This window comes from Scyliorhinus canicula, chromosome 1 (genome assembly GCF_902713615.1).
Source record: "Scyliorhinus canicula chromosome 1, sScyCan1.1, whole genome shotgun sequence".
NCBI classification, from domain to species: Eukaryota; Metazoa; Chordata; class Chondrichthyes; order Carcharhiniformes; family Scyliorhinidae; genus Scyliorhinus; species Scyliorhinus canicula.
The window spans coordinates 311,036,208-311,057,821 of NC_052146.1; the positions used below are offsets into that span (position 1 = coordinate 311,036,208).

Consider the following 21,614-nt stretch of genomic DNA (forward strand, 5'->3'; position numbering starts at 1 on the left):
ATTTTACAAGTTTTGTGAGATCCCCTCTCACTCTTCTAAACTCCAATGAATATCATCCTACCCATTTAGTCTCTCCTCATAGACAGTCCCCACCATCCCAGGATTCAGCCTGGTAAACCTTCGCTGCTCTCCCTCCATAGCAAGAACATCCTTCTTCAGATAAGGAGACCAAACTGCAGACAATACTCCAGGTATGGCCTCACCAATTCCCCATACAATTCCAGTAAAAGATCTCTATTCCTGTATTTAAATCCTTCGCTATGAAGGCCAAGCCGACCATTTGCTTCTTTACTGCCGGCTGTACCTGCGCGCTTACTTTCAGCGACTGATGCACGAGGACACCCAGGTCTCGCTGATTATCCACCTCTCCCAATTTATACATTCAATTATATTTGACTTCCTATTTTTGCTACTGAAGTGGATAACCTCACATTTATCCACATTATACTGCATCTGCCATGCATGTGCCCACTCACTCAGCCTGTCCAAATCCTGCTGAAGCATCTCTGCATCCTCCTCACAGCTCACCCTCCCACCCAACTTTGTATCATCTGCAATTTGGAGGTAAGACTTGTGGGCGCGATTCTCCCAGAGAGGGAGAAATCGTAAGGCTGGCGACAAATCCGGGTGGGTTTTGACGCCAGCCTCCCCCTCCCCGACCGGGAACCGATTCTGGTCCCCGGTCGGGGCTAGTATGCTGCGGGGTGAACTCCGGCATCGCGGGCTTAACGAATTTCGTTAAGCCCGCTTGCCAGAGTTTGCGCCAGCTGACGCGTCACATGACGTCAGCCGCGCATGCGCAGATTGGAAGACTCCAACCCGCGCATGCGGATGACGTCATCGCGCATTTGCGCAAAACCCGCGCATGCGCGGGCCGGGATGCCCCTCAGCCGCCCCGCGAAGTGATACAGCGGGCGGCGGAAGGACAAAGAGTGCGCGGGTATCGGACCCGCTGCCCGCGATCGGTGCCCACCGATCGCGGGCCCATGGCACCCTTGGCACGGCCGTGGTACTGCCGTGCCAATCGGTGCCATGGTTTTAAAAATCGGGACTTTACGGCCGTTTTTACGAACGGCCAGACCAGGTGTGTTTGCCGTTCGTAAAAACAGCCGTAAAGGGCTTGGCTTCGGCCCATCGGCCAGCTGAGAATCGCTGCTCGCCGTAAAAAAAACGGCGGCAGCGATTCGTATCGGGAGTCGGGCGTGGGGGGGGGGGGAGACTAGCGGGAGGAGCGTCAGACTAGCGTGGCCGTAAAGTTTTACGAACCCCGCTATTGTCCCCACCGTCGTGAGTGCGGAGAATTGCGCCCTTAGTTCCCTCATCCAAATCATTATGAAATGTGTGGTGGTATGGATATGAGCATGCCATTGGTGCAGAGCACTGGCTTCCCATTGGCTCTGGCTGGTCATGTGCCTCTCGTCCGATTGGTTGGGCTAGTCATGTGACTGCTCTCCATTGGCCAAGAGGCAAGTAGGGCCCCGCCTCCGAGGCGGGTATAAGTACTCAAAGTTCTCGGCGGTCGGCCTTTCTCTGTAGTCGACCACCGGGCTACAACTAGCTGATTAAAGCCACAGTTTCGGATCCTAATTGTGTCTTGAGGTCGAATTGATGGTACATCAATATGAAAACTGCTTATTGTCACGAGTAGGCTTAAATAAAGTTACTGTGAAAAGCCCCTAGTCGCCACATTCCAGCGCCTGTTCGGGGAGGCTTGTACGGGAATTGAACCGTGCTGCTGGCCTGCCTTGGTCTGCTTTCAAAGCCAACCATTAGTCTCTAATGTGCACAGATCCCTGGGATACCCTGCTAGCCACTGCCTGCCAATCGGAAAAAGACCCATTTATTCCAACCTTTTGTTTCCAGTCTGCTAACCAGCTTTCTATCCATCGCATGCCTTCCAGTCCTCGTCAGGTGGGAATTACATCAACCTCAAATCCAATTGAAAATGTGCAGCCTGCACAAGTCAGGCATCAGTTCACTTGTGATGTTGTGTTTGACACCACACTGCTGGGGTCAGGTTGGTGCCCTCCTGCTCTTTGCCAGAGTTGTGGCAGGGACACCACTGTGCCATGGTACACAGGCAGCATCCTGTCACAGACACTAACAACAACTGTCGGGGAGTGCAGGGGTACAGGGAGTGCAGGGGTACAGGGAGTGCAGGGGTACAGGGAGTGCAGGGGTATAGGGAGTGCAGGGGTACAGGGAGTGCAGGGGTACAGGGAGTTCAGGGGTACAGGGAGTGCAGGGGTATAGGGAGTGCAGGGTATAGGGAGTGCAGGGGTATAGGGAGTGCAGGGGTATAGGGAGTGCAGGGGTATAGGGAGTGCAGGGGTACAGGGAGTGCAGGGGTACAGGGAGTGCAGGGGTATAGGGAGTGCAGGGGTATAGGGAGTGCAGGGGTACAGGAGTGCAGGGGTATAGGGAGTGCAGGGGTATAGGGAGTGCAGGGGTACAGGGAGTGCAGGGGTATAGGGAGTTCAGGGGTACAGGGAGTGCAGGGGTATAGGGAGTGCAGGGGTACAGGGAGTGCAGGGGTACAGGGAGTGCAGGGGTACAGGGAGTGCAGGGGTATAGGGAGTGCAGGGTATAGGGAGTGCAATGGTACAGGGAGTGCAGGGGTATAGGGAGTGCAGGGGTACAGGGAGTGCAGGGGTACAGGGAGTGCAGGGGTATAGGGAGTGCAGGGGTATAGGGAGTGCAGGGGTATAGGGAGTGCAGGGGTATAGGGAGTGCAGGGGTATAGGGAGTGCAGGGGTACAGAGAGTGCAGGGATATAGGGAGTGCAGGGGTATAGGGAGTGCAGGGGTACAGGGAGTGCAGGGGTACAGGGAGTGCAGGGATATAGGGAGTGCAGGGATATAGGGAGTGCAGGGGTATAGGGAGTGCAGGGGTATAGGGAGTGCAGGGGTACAGAGAGTGCAGGGGTATAGGGAGTGCAGGGATTTAGGGAGTGCAGGGGTATAGGGAGTGCAGGGATATAGGGAGTGCAGGGATATAGGGAGTGCAGGGTATAGGGAGTGCAGGGGTATAGGGAGTGCAGGGGTATAGGGAGTGCAGGGTATAGGGAGTGCAGGGGTATAGGGAGTGCAGGGGTACAGAGAGTGGCAGGGGTACAGAGAGTGCAGGGGTATAGGGGAGTGCAGGGGATTTAGGGAGTGCAGGGGTATAGGGGAGTGCAGGGGTATAGGGAGTGCAGGGATTTAGGGAGTGCAGGGGTAAGGAGTGCAGGGATTTAGGGAGTGCAGGGATATAGGAGTGCAGGGTATAGGGAGTGAAGGGATTTAGGGAGGCAGGGGTATAGGGAGTGCAGGGATATAGGGAGTGCAGGGATATAGGGAGTGCAGGGGTATAGGGAGTGCAGGGATTTAGGGAGTGCAGGGGTATAGGGAGTGCAGGGGTATAGGGAGTGCAGGGATATAGGGAGTGCAGGGGTATAGGGAGTGCAGGGATTTAGGGAGTGCAGGGGTATAGGGAGTGCAGGGATTTAGGGAGTGCAGGGATATAGGGAGTGCAGGGGTATAGGGAGTGCAGGGATTTAGGGAGTGCAGGGGTATAGGGAGTGCAGGGATATAGGGAGTGCAGGGATATAGGGAGTGCAGGGTATAGGGAGTGCGGGATTTAGGGAGTGCAGGGGTATAGGGAGTGCAGGGGTATAGGGAGTGCAGGATATAGGGAGTGCAGGGATATAGAGAGTGCAGGGGTATAGGGAGTGCAGGGATTTAGGGAGTGCAGGGGGTATAGGGAGTGCAGGGGTATAGGGAGTGCAGGGGTATAGGGAGTGCAGGGGTATAGGGAGTGCAGGGGTACAGAGAGTGCAGGGGTATAGGGAGTGCAGGGATATAGGGAGTGCAGGGGTATAGGGAGTGCAGGGGTACAGGGAGTGCAGGGGTACAGGGAGTGCAGGGGTATAGGGAGTGCAGGGGTATAGGGAGTGCAGGGGTATAGGGAGTGCAGGGGTATAGGGAGTGCAGGGGTATAGGGAGTGCAGGGGTACAGAGAGTGCAGGGGTACAGAGAGTGCAGGGGTACAGAGAGTGCAGGGGTATAGGGAGTGCAGGGATTTAGGGAGTGCAGGGTATAGGGAGTGCAGGGATATAGGGAGTGCAGGGATATAGGGAGTGCAGGGGTATAGGGAGTGCAGGGATTTAGGGAGTGCAGGGGTATAGGGAGTGCAGGGGTATAGGGAGTGCAGGGATATAGGGAGTGCAGGGATATAGAGAGTGCAGGGGTATAGGGAGTGCAGGGATTTAGGGAGTGCAGGGGTATAGGGAGTGCAGGGGTATAGGGAGTGCAGGGGTATAGGGAGTGCAGGGGTATAGGGAGTGCAGGGGTACAGAGAGTGCAGGGGTATAGGGAGTGCAGGGATATAGGGAGTGCAGGGGTATAGGGAGTGCAGGGGTATAGGGAGTGCAGGGATATAGGGAGTGCAGGGGTATAGGGAGTGCAGGGGTATAGGGAGTGCAGGGATATAGGGAGTGCAGGGGTATAGGGAGTGCAGGGGTATAGGGAGTGCAGGGATATAGGGAGTGCAGGGATATAGGGAGTGCAGGGATATAGGGAGTGCAGGGGTATAGGGAGTGCAGGGGTATAGGGAGTGCAGGGATATAGGGAGTGCAGGGATATAGGGAGTGCAGGGGTATAGGGAGTGCAGGGGTATAGGGAGTGCAGGGATATAGGGAGTGCAGGGGTATAGGGAGTGCAGGGGTACAGAGAGTGCAGGGGTATAGGGAGTGCAGGGATTTAGGGAGTGCAGGGGTATAGGGAGTGCAGGGATATAGGGAGTGCAGGGATATAGGGAGTGCAGGGGTATAGGGAGTGCAGGGATATAGGGAGTGCAGGGGTATAGGGAGTGCAGGGGTATAGGGAGTGCAGGGATATAGGGAGTGCAGGGGTATAGGGAGTGCAGGGGTATAGGGAGTGCAGGGGTATAGGGAGTGCAGGGGTATAGGGAGTGCAGATGTCTTCTGCTTTTGGTGCCCGACACCGTGGTCCGCAATGACCAGCTGTGCCAGGGTAGTCCGAGACAGCCGCCACTCTCAGAGACTCACCCATACTGTGGCTGGGGTTGTGTATGCTGGAGGCTGAACTGGAGAACGATGAGAACTCATTTGCAAGATGCGGAGGTCCAGGAATCTCAGGGTTCTGCTGAGGGTCAGTATGAGCGCATTGATGCCATGGAGGAGGGAAAATGTGGGGGATGTGGCCATTGGGGGCGGCTCGGTAGCACGGTGGTTGGCACTGCTGCCTCATAGCACCAGGGTCTCAGGTTCGATTCCGGCCTTGGGTCACTGTCTGTGTGGAGTCTGCAGGTTCTCCCTGTGTCTGCGTGGGTTTCCTCTGGGTGCTCCGGTTTCCTCCAACAGTCCAAAGATGTGCAGGTTAGGTGGATTGGCCATAAACAATTGCCCCTCAGTGTCCAAAAGGCTCGGAGGGGTTACTGGGTGACGGGGATATGGTGGAGGCATGGGCTTATTAAGGGAGCTCCTTATAAGGGCTGGTGCAGACTCGATGGGCCGAATGGCCTCATTCAGCACTGAAAATTCTATGATTCTATGATACTTTCATAGCTGACAGGTTCCAGGAAGAGTGAACTTAAGTGAGGGAACCATCTCGCCTGGCCCTCAGGAAAGTCACATCGAGGTCTAGCAGCAACAATGGAATTGTCTTAATCCAAAGGAACAAGGTTCTCACTCACCAAGGGAGACACAGGTGAGCTAGTTCCTGATTCCACAGCCTAAACCCAGGAACAAGACCAGCCCGAGACATCAGTGCCTCTCGTTCCCGCTCCTCACAGCCTCTTTCCAGAGTGGCGTTGGCATTGCCGTTGGCTGATCCAGCCGTGTGATTGCGTCTTGGTGTGAACATTAAATCATTGGCAGCGTGGAGCAGGAGAGACGGAGGACCTCTTTGCAAACCTCGGACTCTTGTGGGGTGCAAGATGAGTGTTTGATTCCAGCAGTGGCCAGCAGTGTGGGAAAGATCGCCTCAGATAAATAGTCAGAAGGTCAGTGAACATCGAAACCTCCTTAGCGATTAGGAGTTCAGACACCAGGGAGTTCCTCAATCTGAAGGAGATGCCAGCCTTGCCTTTTATTACAGGATAAGCTGAATATTCATTCTGGGAGATGTAAGTTAATTGGTTGTGACGTAGATCAGTCTGTTCCTTTATATGGAAAATATTATCAAATATTTTTGAAACGCACAATGTACACAGGAGTTTCAAACATTATTTTTTATATATCTGAGGGAGCCAAACGTATATGTCAATGGTTATTAAACACACAGCTGTTTCTAATAGTTTATGACCCACACTCACAAAGACACTGTGGATTAAATTACACAAGGATGTTTGTCAAGCAAATTACATTGTGAAGAAGAATACATTGATTTTAATACATACGATATACACGTTATTGGATGTTTGATCACACAGACCACCTGCTGTACACTCACTGACCACCTGCTGTACACTCACTGACCACCTGCTGTACACACACTGCCCACCTGCTGTACACTCACTGACCACCTGCTGTACACACACAGACCACCTGCTGTACACTCACTGACCACCTGCTGTACACACGCAGACCACCTGCTGTACACTCACTGCCCACCTGCTGTATACTCACTGCCCACCTGCTGTACACTCACTGACCACCTGCTGTACACACGCAGACCACCTGCTGTACACTCACTGACCACCTGCTGTACACTCACTGACCACCTGCTGTACACACACAGCCCACCTGCTGTACACTCACTGACCACCTGCTGTACACACACAGCCCACCTGCTGTACACACGCAGACCACCTGCTGTACACTCACTGACCACCTGCTGTACACTCACTGACCACCTGCTGTACACACACTGGCCACCTGCTGTACACACACAGACCACCTGCTGTATACTCACTGACCACCTGCTGTACACTCACTGACCACCTGCTGTACACTCACAGCCCACCTGCTGTACACACACAGACCACCTGCTGTACACTCACTGACCTCCTGCTGTACACTCACAGCCCACCTGCTGTACACACACAGACCACCTGCTGTACACACACAGCCCACCTGCTGTACACACGCAGACCACCTGCTGTACACACGCAGACCACCTGCTGTACACTCACTGACCACCTGCTGTACACACGCAGACCACCTGCTGTACACACACTTGCCACCTGCTGTACACACACAGCCCACCTGCTGTACACACACTGGCCACCTGCTGTACACTCACTGACCACCTGCTGTACACACACTGACCACCTGCTGTACACACACTGGCCACCTGCTGTACACTCACTGACCACCTGCTGTACACACACTGACCTCCTGCTGTACACACACTGACCACCTGCTGTACACACACTGGCCACCTGCTGTACACTCACTGGCCACCTGCTGTACACACACAGACCACCTGCTGTACACACACAGACCACCTGCTGTACACACACAGCCCACCTGCTGTACACACGCAGACCACCTGCTGTACACACGCAGACCACCTGCTGTACACTCACTGACCTCCTGCTGTACACACACAGCCCACCTGCTGTACACACGCAGACCACCTGCTGTACACACGCAGACCACCTGCTGTACACACACAGCCCACCTGCTGTACACACACTGGCCACCTGCTGTACACTCACTGACCACCTGCCGTACACTCACTGACCTCCTGCTGTACACTCACTGGCCACCTGCTGTACACTCACTGACCACCTGCTGTACACTCACTGGCCACCTGCTGTACACACACTGACCACCTGCTGTACACTCACTGACCACCTGCTGTACACACACAGACCACCTGCTGTACACACACAGACCACCTGCTGTACACACACTGACCACCTGCTGTACACTCACTGACCACCTGCTGTACACTCACTGGCCACCTGCTGTACACACACTGACCACCTGCTGTACACTCACTGACCACCTGCTGTACACACACAGACCACCTGCTGTACACACACAGACCACCTGCTGTACACACACAGACCACCTGCTGTACACACACTGACCACCTGCTGTACACTCACTGACCACCTGCTGTACACTCACTGACCACCTGCTGTACACTCACTGACCACCTGCTGTACACTCACTGACCACCTGCTGTACACTCACTGGCCACCTGCTGTACACACACTGACCACCTGCTGTACACTCACTGACCACCTGCTGTACACTCACTGACCACCTGCTGTACACTCACTGGCCACCTGCTGTATACTCACAGACCACCTGCTGTACACTCACTGACCACCTGCTGTACACACGCAGACCACCTGCTGTACACTCACTGACCACCTGCTGTACACTCACTGACCACCTGCTGTACACACACAGACCACCTGCTGTACACACACTGACCACCTGCTGTACACTCACTGACCACCTGCTGTACACACACAGACCACCTGCTGTACACACACAGACCACCTGCTGTACACACACTGACCACCTGCTGTACACTCACAGGCCACCTGCTGTACACACACAGACCACCTGCTGTACACACACAGACCACCTGCTGTACACACACTGACCACCTGCTGTACACACACAGACCACCTGCTGTACACACACAGACCACCTGCTGTACACACACTGACCACCTGCTGTACACTCACTGACCACCTGCTGTACACTCACTGACCACCTGCTGTACACTCACTGGCCACCTGCTGTACACTCACTGACCACCTGCTGTACACTCACTGACCTCCTGCTGTACACTCACTGGCCACCTGCTGTACACTCACTGACCACCTGCTGTACACTCACTGACCACCTGCTGTACACACACAGCCCACCTGCTGTACACACGCAGACCACCTGCTGTACACACACTGACCACCTGCTGTACACTCACTGGCCACCTGCTGTACACTCACTGACCACCTGCTGTACACACGCAGACCACCTGCTGTACACTCACTGACCTCCTGCTGTACACTCACTGGCCACCTGCTGTACACACACAGACCACCTGCTGTACACTCACTGGCCACCTGCTGTACACTCACTGACCACCTGCTGTACACTCACTGTCCACCTGCTGTACACACACTGACCACCTGCTGTACACTCACTGTCCACCTGCTGTACACACACAGACCACCTGCTGTACACTCACTGGCCACCTGCTGTACACACACTGACCACCTGCTGTACACTCACTGGCCACCTGCTGTACACTCACTGACCACCTGCTGTACACTCACTGACCTCCTGCTGTACACTCACTGGCCACCTGCTGTACACTCACTGTCCACCTGCTGTACACACACAGACCACCTGCTGTACACACACAGACCCCCTGCTGTACACTCACTGTCCACCTGCTGTACACACACTGCCCACCTGCTGTACACTCACTGTCCACCTGCTGTACACACACAGACCACCTGCTGTACACACACTGACCTCCTGCTGTACACTCACTGGCCTCCTGCTGTACACTCACTGGCCTCCTGCTGTACACTCACTGGCCTCCTGCTGTACACTCACTGACCACCTGCTGTACACACGCAGACCACCTGCTGTACACACACTGACCTCCTGCTGTACACTCACTGACCACCTGCTGTACACACGCAGACCACCTGCTGTACACACACTGACCTCCTGCTGTACACTCACAGACCACCTGCTGTACACTCACTGACCACCTGCTGTACACACACTGACCACCTGCTGTACACACACAGACCACCTGCTGTACACTCACTGACCTCCTGCTGTACACACACAGACCACCTGCTGTACACTCACTGACCTCCTGCTGTATACTCACTGGCCACCTGCTGTATACTCACTGACCACCTGCTGTACACACACTGACCCCCTGCTGTACACTCACAGCCCACCTGCTGTACACTCACTGACCACCTGCTGTACACTCACTGACCTCCTGCTGTACACTCACTGTCCACCTGCTGTACACTCACTGGCCACCTGCTGTACACTCACTGACCACCTGCTGTACACTCACTGACCACCTGCTGTACACTCACTGTCCACCTGCTGTACACACACTGACCACCTGCTGTACACACACAGACCACCTGCTGTACACACACAGACCACCTGCTGTACACTCACTGGCCACCTGCTGTACACACACAGACCACCTGCTGTACACACACTGACCACCTGCTGTACACTCACTGACCACCTGCTGTACACTCACTGACCCACTGCTGTACACACACTGACCACCTGCTGTACACACGCAGACCACCTGCTGTACACACACAGCCCACCTGCTGTACACTCACTGACCACCTGCTGTTCACTCACTGGCCACCTGCTGTACACTCACTGACCACCTGCTGTACACACGCAGACCACCTGCTGTACACACACAGCCCACCTGCTGTACACTCACTGACCACCTGCTGTACACTCACTGACCTCCTGCTGTACACTCACTGTCCACCTGCTGTACACACACAGCCCACCTGCTGTACACTCACTGTCCACCTGCTGTACACACACAGCCCACCTGCTGTACACTCACTGACCACCTGCTGTACACTAACAGACCACCTGCTGTACACTCACTGACCACCTGCTGTACACACGCAGACCAGCTGCTTTCCCCCCTTGAACGCCATGTTGGTAGCTATGGATGTAGATTATACCAGTTCCATAATTCACATTATGCCAAACACGTTCTGAAACAGACCCCTCCTGGTGTGTGAGGAGGAAGGGAATACTGCTGTGTATAATCTATCCCGCAGAGCAATGGGATGGTGCTCCTGATCAACAGCTGCAGGGTTTTATAACGGAAGAGGATGATCGGAATTGTCAGAATGTTAATGCTGGAAACAGCTTGGGGGCATCTCGAGAACGCACAGGGTGGTTTCTATAACAACTGGCTGCCTTACTGTTCTCCCTTAGTCAGGCCAATGATGTGATGTTAATAATGATTCCAACTGTGCTCTCCACCCACAGGAGATTATTAACACAATATTGGACAGCGGCCGAGTTGGACCCAGTATTGTGTTTAAGAGCTGCTATGGACTCAGATTGAAGCACCTGAAATCCGATGAAGTGTATTGGCTGCACCCTGACCTCACAGTCAACGAGGTTCAGACAAAGTATGAGAGACTTCACCTTGAAGCTGAATGGAGGTATTGGAACTGGTTACAGTCAACACTGTCTCGTTGATCGCATCCGAGAGAAATGCCGTTCACATTTTATTTGTACACAGTTGGGGGACTTTGTGGGGAAGTTACATACAAACATACAAATTCGGAGCAAGAGTAGGTCATTCGGCCCCTCGAACCTGCTCCGCCATTCAATAGGATAACGACTCGTCTGACCTCCACCCCACATTCCTGCCGACCCCGGATAACCTTTCACCCTCTTGTTAATCAAGAATCTATCCGGCTCTGCATTAAAGATTTCAAAGATTCGGCTTCCTCTGCCTTTTCAGGAAGAGTGTTCCAGAAACTCACCACCCACCTGGGAGAAACAAATTCTCCTCAGCCTCGTCTTCAATGGGCGACACCTTATTTTTAAACAGCAATCCCCTGGTTTGAGACTCTCCCACAACATCCTCTCCACATCCACCCTGTCAATCCCCTCAGGATCTTAAAGGTTTTAATCCAGTTCCCTCTCACACTTCTAAACTCCGGTGGATACAAACCTGACCGGCCTAACATTTCCTCAGCAGACAACCTGCCCATTCCTGCTATTAGTCTGGTAAACCTTCTCCGGGGTTGGTAGGAATGTGTGGTTGAGGTTACAACCAGTGGAATGGGAGGGCAGGCTCTAGGGATCGAATGGTCTCCTAGCTTGTCTGTTCATACGTTAAACTTCTGCAGTATATTCCTCTCACACCCGGGTATATGTTATTCCAGATATAACCCTTTCAGTGAACCTATCGAATAGATTCCAGTCTGTAACTCACTCCCGGGTATCTGTTATTCTATATATAAACCACCCCGAACACCTCGATTAGATTCCAGTCTGTAACTCACTCCCGGGTATCTGTTATTCTATATATAAACCACCCCAAACACCTCGATTAGATTCCAGTCTGTAACTCACTCCCGGGTATCTGTTATTCTATATATAAACCATCCTGAACTCCTCGATTAGATTCCAGTCTGTAACTCACTCCCGGGTATCTGTTATTCTATATATAAACCACCCTAAACTCCTCGATTAGATTCCAGTCTGTAACTCACTCCCGGGTATCTGTTATTCTATATATAAACCACCCTGAACCCCTCGATTAGATTCCAGCCTGTAACTCACTCTCGGGTATCTGTTATTCTATATATAAACCACCCCGAGACCCTCGATTAGATTCCAGTCTGTAACTCACTTCCGGGTATCTGTTATTCTATATATAAACCATCCTGAACCCCTCAATTAGATTCCAGTCTGTAACTCACTCCCGGGTATCTGTTATTCTATATATAAACCATCCTGAACACCTCGATTAGATTCCAGTCTGTAACTCACTCCCGGGTATCTGTTATTCTATATATAAACCACCCTGACCCTCTCGATTAGATTCCAGTCTGTAACTCACTCCCGGATATCTGTTATTCTATATATAAACCACCCCGAACCCCTCGATTAAATTTCAGTCTGTACCCCATTCCTGGGTATCTGTTATTCTATACATAAACCATCCAGAACCCCTCAATTAGATTCCAGTCTGTAACTAGCTCCTGGGTATCTGTTATTCTATATATAAACCACTCCGAGCCCCTCAATTAGATTCCAGTCTGTAACTCACACCTGGGTATCTGTTATTCTATATATAAACCACCCCGAGCCCCTCGATTAGATTCCAGTCTGTAACTCACTCCCGGATATCTGTTATTCTATATATAAACCACCCCGAACCCCTCGATTAGATTCCAGTCTGTAACTCACTCCTGGATATTTGTTATTCTATATATAAACCACCCCGAACCCCTCGATTAGATTCCAGTCTGTAACTCACTCCCGGGTATCTGTTATTCTATATATAAACCACCCGAACCCCTCGATTAGATTCCAGTCTGTAACTCACTCCCGGGTATCTGTTATTCTATATATAAACCACCCCGAACCCCTCGATTAGGTTCCAGTCTGTAACTCACTCCCGGGTATCTGTTATTCTATATATCAACCACCCCGAACCCCTCGATTAGATTCCAGTCTGTAACACACTCCCGGGTATCTGTTATTCTATATATAAACCACCCCGAACCCCTCGATTAGATTCCAGTCTGTAACTCACTCCCGGGTATCTGTTATTCTATATATAAACCACCCCGAACCCCTCGATTAGATTCCAGTCTGTAACTCACTCCCGGGTATCTGTTATTATATAAACCACCCCAAACCCCTCAATTAGATTCCAGTCTGTAACTCACTCCCGGGTATCTGTTATTCTATATATAAACCATCCTGAACCCCTCGATTAGATTCCAGTCTGTAACTCACTCCCGGGTATCTGTTATTCTATATATAAACCACCCTGAACCCCTCGATTAGATTCCAGTCTGTAACTCACTCCCGGGTATCTGTTATTCTATATATAAACCATCCTGAACCTTTTGATTAGATTCCAGTCTGTAACTAACTACCGGGTATCTGTAAATCTATATATAAACCACCCCGAGCCCCTCGATTAGATTCCAGTTAATAACTAACTACCGAGTATCTGTTAATCTATATATAAACCACCCCGATCCCTCGATTAGATTCCAGTTAATAACTAACTACCGAGTATCTGTTAATCTATATATAAACCACCCCGACCCCTCGATTAGATTCCAGTCTGTAACTAACTACCGAGTATCTGTAAATCTATATATAAACCACCCCGAACCCCTCGATTAGATTCCAGTCTGTAACTAACTACCGAGTATCTGTTAATCTATATATAAACCACCTTGAATCCCTGATTCAGACATAATTTTTCTAAAATTAAATAAACGGAATTTCCAAATTAGACTGGAGCCGTGTCTAAATGTGGAGCTTGCTACCACAGGGCGAGTTTGAGATGATTCATATTGAATCATTTAAGGTGAAACTAGATTTAAAAAAGGAAGTAGATAGAGTATTATACTTGTCAAAACTTCAAAGTAATAAGTGGGATAAAAGTGGGAGGAAGATCAAAAAAGGAGTTTATGCATTGAGGCATGGGGCATCGCTGAGGTATTAAATGAATAATATGCATTTGTTTTTATCAAAGCCAAAATGCAGTTTTTTTTTGTTGCTTATTGTCACAAGTTGGCATCAATGAAGTTACTGTGAAAAGCCCCTAGTCGCCACATTCCGGTGCCTGTTCGGGGAGGCCGGTACGGAAATGTAACCCACGCTGCTGGCCTTGTTCTGCATTACAAGCCAGCTGTTTAGCCCACTGTGCTAAACCAGCCCCTTCAGAGTATTGGTGAAAGAGGAAGACGTTCAGTCTTTCAAAGAGTTTAAAGTTGATGAGGAGGAGCTATTGGATAGACAACCTGTGCCTAAATTTGATGAGGTACCAGGGCCAGATGAAATGCACACAAGGATAATGAAGGAAATAAGAATGGAAATTTTAGGGGTACTGACCAGAATATTCCAGCCTTCTCGAGACTCAGGAGTGGTACCAGCGGATGGGGATTTGCAAATGTTACGCCTTTGTTCAAAAAAAGAGACAACCTAGCAAGTACAGGCCAGACAGTTTAAATCCCATGGCAGAGAATCTCCTAGAAATTATAAATTGATACACACGTGCGCAAATGCACGTTCTCTAACAAAAGCCAACACCAGGCAGCACGGTAGCACAGTTGCTTCACAGCGCCAGGGTCCCTAGTTCAATTCCCGACTGGATCACTGTCTGTGCGGAGTCTGCATGTTCTCCCCGTGTGTGCGTAGGTTTCCTCCGGGTGCTCCGGTTTCCTCCCACAGTCCAAAGACGTGCAGGTTAGGTGGATTGGCCATGATAAATTGCCCGTAGTGTCCAAAAAGCTTACGCCATTCTCCATGGCGGACTCGGACTGCGGAGCCAGACCTAAGAAAGAGATCTCCCGATCAGTCGCGCAGCCGACCCTCAAACCCCACACAAACATTCCCTTGGCCTCCGATTGGCCCGCCCCCAACCAGGGTGGGCACCGCGGACTGAGTCCGCAGCCTCCACACGAGTATCCCGACTGGCAATAGCAGGTTAGTCCCACGCTGTCGGAAACACGGCCGGTCGGGGGCGGAGAACGTCGGAGCGGGCCTCTGGCAATGCCCTCCGGCGGCGCAGTGTACTCCTCGGTAACTCCGAGTTTCGGTGCCTGGAGAATCACCGAACCGGTGCCAGTCCCGATTACGGCAGCAAGCTGGATTCTCTGCCCTGGCGCCAGCCTCAATTTCGGCGTCGGGTTGCGGAGAATCTAGCCCTATATTTCTGAGTTACTGAAAGTGGCAGGACAGGTTAAGAATGTGGACAATGAAGCATTCAGTATCCTGGGCTCAATTAATAGGGGCATAAAGTTCAAAATAGGGATATTGTGCTGAATTTGTATAAGACAGTTCAGTCTCTGCTGGAGTATTCTGTTCAGCTCTGGGGGCTGCACGTTCAGAAGGATTCAAAGACATTTGGGAGAGAGCAGGAAAAATTCCCAGGAATGGTTCCAGGAACGGCTATTATTGGATGGATTAGAGAAGTTCAAACTGTTCTCTTTGGAGAATTCGTTTTTTAAAAATTTTATTCTCCTTTTTCACATTTTCTCCCAAATTTACACCCACAATAAACAATAATCAGTAACGAATGTAATGTCAATCCCCAGATCAATAACAACAATCCCATCCTCCCACCAAACCCCAGACATTAGCCCACATGTTCACACAAACAAATGACAACAAGGAATCAGGAATCACCCATAGTCACCATTAACACATACAGTCCCCCTCCCCACAACCCTCTCACCCACACCCACTAACTAATGTTCAATATTACCCAGTTCTTGAAAGTGCATAATGAATGATGCCCATGAATTGTAGAACCCCTCCATCCTTCCCCTCAGTTCAAACTTAACCTTCTCAAGAGTCAAGTATTCCAACAGGTCCCCCCGCCACGCCAGGGCACAGGGTGGAGAGGCTGCTCTCCATCCCAACAGGATCCGCCTTCGGGCGATCAACGAGGCGAAGGCTACAACATCTGCCTCCGCACCCGTTTCCAACCCCGGCTGGACCGACACCCCGAATATGGCCACCTGGGGGCCCGGGTCCAGTTTCACGGGCACCATAGAACATAGAACAGTACAGCACAGAACAGGCCCTTCGGCCCTCAATGTTGTGCCGAACAATGATCACCCTACTCATCCACCCTATACCCGTAACCCAACAATCCCCCCCTTAACCTTACTTTTATTAGGACACTACGGGCAATTTAGCATGGCCAATCCACCTAACCCGCACATCTTTGGACTGTGGGAGGAAACCGGAGCACCCGGAGGAAACCCACGCACACAGGGGGAGGACGTGCAGACTCCACACAGACAGTGACCCAGCCGGGAATCGAACCTGGGACCCTGGAGCTGTGAAGCATTTATGCTAACCACCATGCTACCCTGCTGCCCCCTAAGACCACTTTAGAGATTCCCCTAAACACCTCCTTCCAGTAATCCTCCAGCTTTGGACAGGACCAAAACATATGGACATGATTAGCCCCCCCCCCCCCCCCCCCCCCCCCCCCCCGGCAACGTTCACACACATCTTCTACCCCCTCAAAGAGCCGGCTCATCCTCGCCCTCGTGAGGTGTGCTCTGTACACCACCTTCAGCTGTATCAGCCCCAACCTCGCACACGAGATGGAGGCATTCACCCTCCGGAGCACCTCACACCAGAACCCCTCCTCCATACCATCTCCCAACTCTTCCTCCCACTTTGCTTTGATCCCTTCCAGTGGTGCCTTCTCCTCTTCCAAAATAGCTCCGTAATCCGCTGACACTACCCCCTTCTCCAGTCCCCCTGTCGTCAGCACCTCCTCCAGCAAAATGTGGAGGCCGGCTCCTCCTGGAAGCCCTGTACCTCCTTCCTGGCAAAGTCCTGAACCTGCATATACCTAAACACTTCTCCCTGCTCCAGCCCATACTTCGCTTCCAGCTCCTTCAATCCTGCAAACCGACCCCTAAGAAATTAATCTTTTAGCGTCTTAATCCCCTTCTCCTCCCATTTCCGAACATTTCCATCCCACGGAGAATTAAAGTTGAGAGGATATTTCATAGTGATGTTGAAGATAATGAGGGTTCTGGACAGAGTAGAGAGGGACAAACTGTTCCCATTGCTGGAAGGATGGAGAATGAGAGGAATAACCAGGCAGCATCCAATCCTGCCACTGTGCTGATCTGCAAATCCTCAAAGGGTTACTGCACAGGAGGAGGCTATTCAACTCGCTGAGTGTGTACCGAAACATGTAGAGTCCAGAACTTCTCAATAGAGCTGATCTTAATGGTTAAATCTAAGGAAACTTCTTTCTGAAATTTCTTGCAGGTATGATTTGAGGATTCGCTTCCTTCCCAAAGATGTCATGAAGAGTTTTCAGGAAGACAGAACCACGCTGTTGTGTTATTATCAGCAGGTCAGTGCTGACGGTTAGATTCGCTTCCTCCGTGTGCAGTGCTCTCCCTCTCTCACTCTCACACTCTCTGTCTTTCTCTCTCGCACTCTCTCTCTCTCTCTCTATGTCTCTCTCTCTCACACCCAGGGCCCAGTGGAGAAAAGCTGTCACATCAACACATTCAATACTCTCCCCACTGCTGCTTCAGTAGGAACTAAACCCCCCTTGGACAGGAACGTGACCCAATCAACAGTGGTGAATGTTCAGCCAGTTTTAATGACTGCCCAGCGACCCAGGTTCAAATCCCACCACGGCAGATGGTTAAGTTGGAATTCAATTTTAAAAACCTGGAATTAAAAGCCTAACGATGACCATGTTGATTGTTCTCTCGTGTCCTGGGATTTCGCGCTCTTTGGGGCTGTACTTAGCTTTGGACCCAATAATTCGTCAGGCTTCGATTACTACCTTTGATTTCGGCCAATAAAGGGGCGGGTGCCTTGGTGGCGGGGCGCGTCCTGTGTGTTGTTCCTCGTGTCTTAATAAAACTCGTAGTCTCAAAGGTGGAGAAGATGCTTTATTGTGAATTTGTTCCCTCTTCAGAGCTTAACTTACGGCTACCTCAAATGCTGCCTGCCTGTGTGTCTGTGTCCTGCTACGTGTTCTGCCTTCCGTGAAGTGTGTCCTCACTTCCTGTCCCTGTGTATTTATAGCTCTCCTGTGCTCCCTCTAGTGCTTGCTCAGTTGTATTGCATCTACTCAGATCTACAATCACCACATCCCCCTTTTTTTCTTTACATATTTTCTGTACATCGTTAAAGAAAATTGTACAAAACAGTTACTTATGATATGTGTATCTATAGAAGTGATGGTGCTATTGCATATTTTACAAAGCCAATTTATATTTGAGTCCACTCTTAATAAAAACATTTATGAGTCCAAACTTGATGAATTTGTTCACTGAGTTTTTTCTTTTGTTGTTGTTGACGTGGTGAATGTTGTCGGTGTTCTTGTTATTTTAAGTAAACAATACATCATACCATGGTGTTTGTAGTCTTGTCATTGTTTTGCAGTGTGCTGTGGCATTGTCCTTCATGTGCAGAGTTGTGCCATTTTGTACAAGTCGTTGTTTCATTGCTGTTGTTTCTGTCGTTCCTGTCTTTGTTGTTTTCATTGCCGTTCTTGTTGCTGTTTTTGTCGTTTCTGTCTTTGTTGTTGTCGCTATCTTTGTTGTGCTTCTTGTTGGTTTTGTTGTTCTTCTTGTAGTTTTTGTCGTTGTGCTTGTAGTTTTTGTTGGTGCTGTTGTTCTTGTTTTTGCAGTGCTTCTTGCGATTTTTGTTGTTCCTATCGCGCTTCATGTTGCTTTTGTTCTTGCTGTTGTTGTTCTAGTTTCTGCTGTGCTTCTTTTGGCTTTTGTTTTTCTTGTTGTGCTCAATGAGTGTCCCGTGTGGATAATTTGAGTCATTGTCACAGTTATTGGTGCGAGAGTCCTTTGTGGAATCTGTTGCATTGAACGTTTCGTCTCGAGAATGGTGAGAATGATCTGATGTTGCATTGATGCTGGTGACATCAGTCATTTGTAGTGGATTTGATTCCTCGTCTTTGCTTTCTTGGTGTTCCTCTTCTGGAGTCAAATTCTTCACGATTTCATTTGACGCGGTCTCTCTGGACTCTTGGTGCTCCTCTTCCTGCATCAAAATCTTCATGGTTTCTGTTGATGTGGTCTCTCTGGACTCTTGGCACTCCTCTTCTGGAGTCAAAATCTTCATGGTTTCTATTTGCGTGGTCTCTCTGGACTCTTGGGTGGCCCGACTCTGTGCTTCTGTACAGACAAGCTGAGAACTGTCAGTCTCGCTGTGATCCTGTATGTCGAGTGTGATCACCTTGTCACTGTTTTCGCATGCAGTGGGTAGATGTACATTGTTTTCTTCGTGTTTATGTGAGCTTGGTAGACTTTCATAGTCTGCTTGCGGTTGCTCAGATACGGCGGGTTGACCTTCATGGTCTTGTTCATGCATGGTGTTCGCCAGGGAGTGTTTGCTTGCATCCCTTTTGGAGTCTTTCATCACTCTCACTGTGGAGCCTGTCATCGCTCGCTCTGTGGAGTCTTTCTGTGCTCTCTGTGTGGCGTCGTCTTCGTCTTGGGTATTGCTGCCATCCAATGTATCGACGATCTGCCATGGCACCATGGTGTTGGATTCATCTACCACCAGTAGATTCGTGTTGAGCTTTGCGACCGTGTCGCTGATGCTGTGATTAGCATATCCGAATAACTCAGCCATGTCTGAGTAGTATTCTTCGAAAAACAAATCATCTTTTTTTGTTTCGTATTTCTTTTTGTTCTCTTCACTTTGGGTGGTGCAGAGAATTCAATTTTAAAAACTTGGAATTAAAAGCCTAACGATGGCCATGTTGATTGTTCTCTCGTGTCCTGGGATTTCACGCCCTTTGGGGCTGTCCTTAGCTTTGGACCCAATAATTCGGCAGGCTTCGATTACTGCCTTTGATTTTGGCCAATAAAGGGAGGGGGTGCCTTGATGGTGGGGCGTGTCCTGAGCGGTCATTGACCTTGGCTTTTTGGGCTCCCTGAGCAAAGGGAGTGGCGCCAATGAGTCTGTTCCTGTATCTGTTACCTGAGTACAGGTCTTTTGTTCTGGGGAAATGGGCCATTAGAGTGCAAAGTAGATGAGGGTTATCTGAGTTGCCAATATACATAAGCTCTGAGCGTCTGAGTCCTGGGTTGACCATATTTCCCATGGTCCTTTGCAGGTGGCCATATTTCCCGGGATCCTTTGTAAGTGGCCATCCCAGTTGGCTACATCTTACTCTGCTGTGATGCCATTAAGGCGACAATCACCACAGACTAAATCTAGAACTGAGTCCCTTCTCATTGGACTTGTTACGTGTTGGCTAATAGTGTTCTCCTGAACGCAGTTCAAGAATTTTGCACCCTCTGTGACATTCACTCTGTTCATACCCAGTTGCTATCTGGGTCGTTCCCAATGATTACTGGGCGGCACGGTAGCACAGTGGGTAGCACTGTTGCTTCACAGCGCTAGGGTCCCGGGTTCGATTCCCGGCTTGGGTCACTATCTGTGCAGAGTCTGCACGTTTCTCACTGTGTCTGTGTGGTTTTCCCTGGGTGCTCTGGTTTCCTCCCACAAGTCCCAAAAGACGTGCTGTTAGGTGAATTGGACACTCTGAATTCTCCCTCTGTGACCCGAACAGGTGCCGAAATGTGGAGACTAGGGGCTTTTCACAGTAACTTCATTGCAGTGTTAATGTAAGCCTACTTGTGACAATAAAAATTAATATTATTACTGCCCTAGAAATCTGTCTACATATCTTCTGTTCTAACTCTGTCCTCACAGGTACGCAGTGAATACATGGAGGAAATCGCTGGTCAAGTGGATCAGGAAGTGGCCTTGAAGCTTGGCTGCCTGGAGATCAGGTAATGTTCTGTATCTGGGATACTTGGCTGAACCTTCCTGTATCCGGTCTCTGGTTCTATGGAGTGGTGCTGCGGAGAATAGGGGCGGGACTCTGCGAAAACTGGCGGGGGGGGGGGAGCAACTCCGGCGGGAAAGAGTGGTGGGAACCACTCTGGCATCGGGCCGCTCCGCATCTTCAGGGGCTAGGCCGGCGCTGGAGTGGTTTGCGCCTCACCGGCCGGCGCTGAAGGGCCTCCGCTGGCCGGTGCGAGTTGCCACATGCGTGGGAGCGCCAGCGTGTGCTGGTGTCCTCCCAGCGCATGCGTAGGGGGGGGTTCATCTCCGCGCCGGCCATCGTGGACTGTTACAGCGGCCGACGCAGAGGAATAGGGAGCCCCCACGGCACAGGCCCGCCCGAGGTACAGTGGGCCCCGATCGCGGGCCAGGCCACCATGGGGGCAGCCCCCGGGGCCAGATCCCCCTGTGCCCCCCCCCCCCCCGGAGACCGCCCACGGACCGGCTGAAAACAGGCAGACATTCGGCCCATCGCAGGCCAGAGAATCTCCGGAGGGGGCCGCTGACAACGGCGCCCGATTCCCGCCCCCGCCAAATCCCCGGC

The 21,614-nt window shown here is 51.1% G+C and overlaps 1 protein-coding gene across 4 annotated transcripts in view; it reads left to right on the plus strand.

Moving 5' to 3' along the window:
* ptk2ba (protein tyrosine kinase 2 beta, a) overlaps positions 1-21,614 on the plus strand; it is a 213,153-nt gene that overhangs the window by 88,577 nt on the left and 102,962 nt on the right. For all 4 annotated transcript variants that reach the window (XM_038817485.1, XM_038817493.1, XM_038817499.1 and 1 more), the window contains exons 3-5: positions 10,982-11,160; positions 17,501-17,588; positions 20,936-21,015. In XM_038817485.1, coding sequence (XP_038673413.1) covers positions 10,982-11,160; positions 17,501-17,588; positions 20,936-21,015 — 347 coding nt within the window. The remainder of the gene's footprint in view (positions 1-10,981; positions 11,161-17,500; positions 17,589-20,935; positions 21,016-21,614) is intronic.